The following is a 7,500-nucleotide window of genomic DNA, read 5'->3' on the forward strand; positions in this document are numbered from 1 at the left end:
GTGGAAATGAAACAAGGAAAGATAAAATATTTCAAGAAGTGAAACATTAAAATAAATATCTCATATATAAACTATAAAAACTTTAACAAAACAAAAGGAAGTGATATAAAATATAAGTGTGCCCAATTGTACCCTCAAGCAAGCGGGTATAGAGTATAGGTCTAGACTCTAAGAGGTTTTATTAGTGTATTGGTGATCCTCATCTAAAATAATATGACCTTATGAACCCGTAACCCGCTTGATCATTTTTCTACTATAGTGACAGATAGAACGGCATTTTAAAAAAACAAAACCAATAACAGCACTGGTTAGAAACAACTATTCAGTACTATATTTCATGAAGGCGGTTTCAAAACTATATATTTTAATGCTATTTTTTGGGGGGGTGAACGAGAAGCCTGAAATAACGCTATTTATTAAATGGCAAGCCTGAAATAACGCTATTTATTAAATGGCAAGCCTGAAATAACGCTATTTATTAAATGGAAAGCCTGAAATGGACGCTATTTAGTAAATGACAAGCCTGAAATAACGTATTTTTGCAAATGACAGGCCTGAAATAACGCTATTTTTGAAGAAGCCTGAAATAAGGCTATTTTGGAAATAACAAGTCTGAAATAACGAAATTCTAATAAATGACAAGCCTGAAATAACGCTATTTTTTTTTTATAAATGACAAGCCTGAAATAACGCTATTTTTTATAAATGACAAGACTAAAATAACGCAATTTTTGTAAATGACCAGCCTGAAATAACGTTATTTCTATAAATGACGAGCCTGAAATAACGCATTTTTGGTAAATGGCAAGCCTGAAATAACGCAATTTTTGTAAATGACAAGCCTGAAATAACGCTATTTTTATAAATGACAAGCCTGAAATAACGCTATTTATATAAATGACAAGCCTGAAATAACGCTATTTCTATAAAATGACAAGCCTGAAATAGCGCATATTTTGTAAATGGCAAGCCTGAAATAACGCTATTTCTATAAATGACAAGCCTGAAATAACGCTATCTTTATAAATGGACAAGCCTGAAATAACGCAGTTTTTATAAATGACAAGCCTGAAATAACGCTATCTTTATAAATGACAAGCCTGAAATAACGCTATCTTTATAAATGACAAGCCTGAAATAACGCAATTTTTGTAAATGACAGGCCTGAAATAACGCTATCTTTATAAATGACAAGCCTGAAATAACGCTATCTTTATAAATGACAAGTCTGAAATAACGCAATTTTTATAAATGACAAGCCTGAAATAACGCATTTTTTGTAAATGGCAAGCCTGAAATAACGTTATTTCTATAAATGACAAGCCTGAAATAACGCATTTTTTGTAAATGACAGGCCTGAAATAACGCAATTTTTGTAAATGACAAGCCTGAAATAACGCATTTTTTGTAAATGACAAGCCTGAAATAACGCTATTTTTAGTAAACGAGAAGCCAGAAAACCTATTTTGAGTTCTGTTTCAACAAACCTGCATTCACAAAACAAATCTTGCACAAAGTCTTTTTGTCATTCGGTGGACCTTTCAAACCTTCGTCTCTAACACATTTTGTGTTCCTTTGACGTGTTCCTAAGACCTGACGATTTGAGTCTCTCGCCTATGCAATCAATGGAAGCCCTTAACAAAAGCAGATAGTGTCACCGAGTGTGATTTCTCTGAAAAGCAATCACAGTCAACATGATTGTACATGGAAATACATTTCCTGATATCACTCCGAATAGCGTATTATAGTGACATTAATATGGTGTTCACGTATGATAATAGACACACATATAGATAGATGGACAGCACCAGCAAATACATATTTCGTGAACATAGTAAAGAAACATGCATAAATCTCTCTCTCTCTCTCTCTCTCCTCTCTCTCTCTCTCTCTCACACACACACACACACACATATATATATATATATATATATATATATATATATATATATATATATATATATATATATATATATATATATATATGTGTGTGTGTGTGTGTGTGTGTGTGTCTGAATGGCATTGGACGTGAATGTCAAATCAATATTGTTACTGGGAATGTACTGTACTCGAGGGTACTATCTGTGTCGATATATATGTATATATATATATATATATATATATATATATATATATATATATATATATAATATATATATATATATATATATAAATATATATATATATATACACACACACACACATATATATATATATATATATATATATATATATATATATATATATATATATCGACACAGTATCGTCGAGTACATTCCTAGTAACAATATTGATTTGGCATTCATGCCCAATACCATTCACAGACAGACATATACTGTAGATAGTACTTTTGAATACAGAATTAGGGAGAATACTGATATGGTCTTGGAGCATAATGCCAGACACATAATGATAGACAGACAGACAGATAGATAGATAGATAGATAAACAGTAATTAACGATAAACATTGGATTTAAAAGCTATATCGATGATAAAGTAATTTTTAATAAATCCTGTAGTATAAGTATTAAATTTTCTTATACCCCGGGTTTAATGATTGACAACAACTTTGTCTACAGCCTTTGAGAATGACAAAACAGGATTTTTACTTGTCTTGATTTAAGTCGTATTTGCTGTTGGTGGAAGATCATTTTGGCATGTAAAGTAGAGATGTTTTAATGGCCGTTTTTTCGTGTACAAATTATTATTATTATTATTATTATTATTATTATTACTATCATTAATATTATCATTATTATTACTAGCCAGGCTACAACCCTAGTTGGAAAAGCAAGATGCTATAAGCCCAATTGAGGAAAGGGAACAAAGAAATAAATGAGATATAAGTAGTAATGAAAAATTAACATGAAATATTAAAAAAAAAAAAAAAAAAAAAAAAAAAAAAAAAAAAAAAAAAAAAAAAAAAAAAAACATTAACAACATTGCAACAGATAATTCATATATAACTATAAAAACATGTCAGCCTGTTCAATATAAATAAACATAATCTCCCCGCCATTTCATTATATCTTTGGATTAATTTGATCCGACACTACCAATAATGATAACGATACATGACATTTTTCCAGTTGCAACAATTGTAATGGAACAAATAGAACATTAATATATCTTAAAAAATAAATTTCCAGACATATAACTACATTGATTTTCTCAATAATTTGACTAAAAACCCTTACCACGAAGGTTTCTAAATCTGTTGTGACCATTTCACACCAATGTGTCTAAATCTGTTGTGACCATTTCACACCAATGTGTCTAAATCTGTTGTGACCATTTCACACCAATGTGTCTAAATCTGTTGTGACCATTTCACACCAATGCGTCTAAATCTGTTGTGACTATTTCACACCAATGTGTCTAAATCTGTTGTGACCATTTCACACCAATCTGTTGTGACTATTTCACAGTATCTGGTCTACAGTACCTTCTGTGCGACTGTAGATAATAAGGAAAACAACGCACGTTGCCTCTCTGTTGCAGAAATAAAGGCAGTGAGAGAGTGACAGTTAAGGGAAAAGGTACTGTTGACTTGTCTGGTACTCCTTAGAACAATGGCTATACACATGTCACTGATCAGAATGTTCTCTCGTGTTATGAATCACAATATTTTATTCCCAGATAGAAGAATACGTATTGTTGCTGGTTCACTTTGCTCGTGTATGGATAAACAAGGAGATAACAAATGGGAACAGGGGGGGTCAAATGTATATCTTATCAGTGACTTTTGTATAGAAATCACTGATGAAAAACAATGAACATATGCAGATACTGTAGAAGAATAGAGGTCTTTTATAGAGTTTTTTTTTCCCTATCTATACCGAGCTACATAAGAGGGTTCACAGAAGCGTTAATGCCTATACTACTACTACTACTACTACTACTACTACTACTACTACTACTACTACTACAAAAAAAAAAAAAAAAAAAAAAAAAAAAAAAAAAAAAAAAAAAAAAACATGCAATAGACCTTGCAAGATTACTGGTAGTCCACTGCAAGAGGAAATGGATCAAAAAGTGGTTCAAACGTCAATGGAACAACTATGGTCTCTGAACATATAAATCTACTCAAACTCTCTCCTTTTATCTTCAGTCATCCATTTTCACTTGACAGTCATGAACACAAGATATTTTCCGGATGTTCTTATACAGCTCAAGGGAGTAACCGGATGCTCACATCGTTCGAGGAAAAAAAAAAAAAAAAAAAAAAAAAAAAAAAAAAAAAAAAAAAAAAAAAAAAAAAAAAAAACACGTGACCACACACTTGGTCGAGTGTGGTTACACTCATGAATAGCTATATATATAAATCTTCCCAAAACAATTTCCTCTTCCTTCTATATATCTATAAATATCCTGAGATAATTTCACCTAGCTTAAAAAATGAGAAAATAATCCAGAGACGGTATCCTGCAAAGGAGTCTTTTCATAGAAATATCTTCGCGTTTGTTGATGCGTAAAATAAAGCCAAATTTCGAGAAACAAGGAAAAAAATAAAGACGATATAATAATTTCTTAATAGTAAATGTAATCTGGATATAAATAAAGTTCCACAATGTATTTTAATCAGCATAATGATGCTTGTGATTAGTCAAATCAGGTATTTCAAGATAAAAAAAAAAAGATGTACCTCTATAGTTAAAAAGCATTTCATCTTATTACTATAATTGATAATATTATTATTAAATGGATGGCAATTATAATCATAATAATAATAATAATATCGAATGTGTGCCTATATTGATGATTAGAAAAATACTAGAGTAATAATAAAAATCAAACTGATAACAGGAATTATATATATATATATATATATATATATATATATATATATATATATATATATATATATATATATATATATATATATATATATATATATATATATATATATATATTCTAACTGACATTTCAGTTCTGCGTTAATGAGAACATTTCTAAGAACACAACCCAAACGTTTATTCAAATGATGTAAAATACGAACGTTCGAAGCATAAGTATTGTTGTTTGATTGCATCATCGTAATAGCAGGATGAATTGCACGTTTAGGTGAAACTTTTATAAATACCCATGATGTTAACGAGGAATATTACGTAAACTGTAGCCTACATTCATGGATATGAAAAGGTCATACGACCACATTTTAACATTATACCTCATTTGGTTGATAATTCAAACCTATTTATCAAAGTATGCGTTGACATATTTCGTAGTTGTTTCTTTAGCAAAAAATATCAACCTTACGTAGTCTCCCATAAATATTGACCATTTTCACCTCGGAATTCATAGAAAACCGTACTTTGCGGAAACTGAACTAAACAGTTCGACTCTTTCGTAACATAAATTGTCACTCTCGATTTTTATCGGTTCTACCTCGATCCTTTACGCAAATTGAGAGTTTATAATTAATTTTGAGTGCATGTCCGTGCAAGTGTAGTCATGCGTGCTTTAATAACCAAGGTTAAAAGCAATGCAATGTCATCCACAACCCTTCCGTTTACGGAAAATTCATAAACAGCGAAAGCCACAAAATATATCTTATATATAGAAAATATTTAGAAATATAAAATAGTTTGTGTTTCATCTTTGTAAGAAAACGGTACGGGATAAAAAATCTTGTGTAAATCATAAATATTTCAAGAGTAATATTAAAATTGTGATTAATCGTAAGGTCAATTTTGTGGAGATGACAGTACATAACAGATTTATTGCATAAAATACAAAAACAAATGGGAATACCAGTTTTAGTATCTCCTTTACTGACCAAGTCATTTTAAAGTTATAAACATTCCAAATATTTACTGTTACGTCATTACTCTCTTCTGAATTGCAATGTTTCAATAAGGAATACTGTATATGGCTATGTCTCTTTTACGGTAAAACATTGGCTTCCAACAGCCCCAGGAATACCATCTCTAATATGCTTTGTGTTCTGACCTATATTGATTTAATCTAACAATATAACTGGCGTCACACATATAGCGAAAGAAAAAATAAAAAACGGCAAATCATGTCCAGAGTGATTTTACAGGGGACGACATTGGCCTTATCAAAAGGCCTTCTTTTTTCCTGTGTTTTTGGATGTATGATCGTATAAAGCACATATGGGCTCGTTAAGGTGTAAAAAAAAAGCATTAATTATGAAGTAAAACTATGGTTCTAAAGTTTATATAAGGCAATGTCTTCGTTACGGAGTCTTGGTACAGTTGATTTTATAGGATGAATGAACAGTGGTGCAAATAAACTTTAACGAGGTCCAAAAGATGGTGAACAACATATACAGAGGAGTATAAATCAACTTTCTGACATTAGAAGCTGTCATTATTCAACATAGGACAAAGGACTATTTTCGCACAATAATAATTCATTTGTGTTATCCTAAAAACAACTCATGACCGACTACAGGGATACTAAGTGGGCTAGAATGCCGATGACGAAACAAAACGTGATGTGTAGTACACGAGGTTAATCTCCTTATGTAGGATCATGAGAATAGCAAGCATGCTCATCCCAAGATCCAGTGAATAGAAATGGAAGGTTAAAAACTTTTAGGAATAGGCAGGCCATTCAGTATCCTATATGCTGGAAAAGATATGAAGCACAGGGCCGAACAGTGCAATTTCATTTAAGGCAGGGGACGCTGCTCTTACTACTAATGGAAGCAATACTTTCAACGAAGTTATTAATTATTAGTGCCCTACAAAAGGTAATGAAAGTAGGCTATGGACATGAAATCCTCGCTTATCTGATTCTCGGATAACAACCAACCAAATCAACTTTATCGATACACGTGTAAAAGGGGAGGGAAATACGCGATAAAGGACGACCGATAACATACCACAAGCACACGGACCAAAATTCAGAGGGACGTATGGTGGGTGATTGGACACAGGAGCGGGAAGCGAAAGTGAAGAGAGCGGAGATGATTCACAGACGGTTATCATTCTGGAAAAGGACATGACGAGTCTAAATCCGGGGAGAAGGTCTTCATTTCGAAGTGATATTTTGATGTATGTGAAGTGGCCTATGGGGATTCCCAGTGCAGTATACAAGTGGTCCGTAACCTGGTCAATAATGTGAACCAGACGTCCTTGTAATTCCAAAGCAGAGCGCAGGCAGACTTTTATTACTCGCCGCCATTCACAACGTCCTTATTAAAACATAAAACGTTCAGGTTCATTTGCTTTCAAGCTGGGCATGCGAAGTTACAATGCCACAATTTCGTAAGCAGTTCCTGGAGTTTAAAAGAATGTCTTGAATCAGTCGCACGTTAAGACTGTGGTTCAGTGGATGGATATCTTGAGCAAAAAAGTTTTATAAAAGTGTTTCCATACATAACAACGATTCTTAGAGGAAGAATATCTCTTATGTTTTGAGAAATTTGAAGACAATCTTCACGAAATGTTCCTATCCGCTATGAACAGTGACAACAAGCTAGCAGATAGGCAGCAACAAGACAGGTGCTCATTGGTCGTAGGGATGAT

The 7,500-nt window shown here is 32.2% G+C and overlaps 2 protein-coding genes across 5 annotated transcripts in view; one reads left to right on the top strand and one right to left on the bottom strand.

The window, feature by feature from the left end:
• The window catches only part of LOC137634768 (zinc transporter ZIP6-like), a 136,430-nt gene that overhangs the window by 60,573 nt on the left and 68,357 nt on the right, over positions 1 to 7,500 (bottom strand). The gene's annotated exons all lie outside the window — the stretch shown is intronic.
• LOC137634769 (proton-coupled zinc antiporter SLC30A2-like) overlaps positions 1 to 7,500 on the top strand; it is a 138,909-nt gene that overhangs the window by 3,681 nt on the left and 127,728 nt on the right. Inside the window, exon 1 of one of the 2 annotated variants that reach the window (XM_068367299.1) lies at positions 7,254 to 7,500. This exon is cut by the window's right edge and continues 211 nt beyond it. The exons of the other annotated variant lie outside the window; for it this stretch is intronic. Coding sequence (XP_068223400.1) covers positions 7,418 to 7,500 — 83 coding nt within the window. The 5' untranslated portion in view covers positions 7,254 to 7,417. Of the gene's footprint in view, positions 1 to 7,253 lie in introns of those variants that run through there. 2 annotated transcript variants of the gene reach the window in all.

Source organism: Palaemon carinicauda, chromosome 45 (genome assembly GCF_036898095.1).
Source record: "Palaemon carinicauda isolate YSFRI2023 chromosome 45, ASM3689809v2, whole genome shotgun sequence".
Classification (NCBI taxonomy): Eukaryota; Metazoa; Arthropoda; class Malacostraca; order Decapoda; family Palaemonidae; genus Palaemon; species Palaemon carinicauda.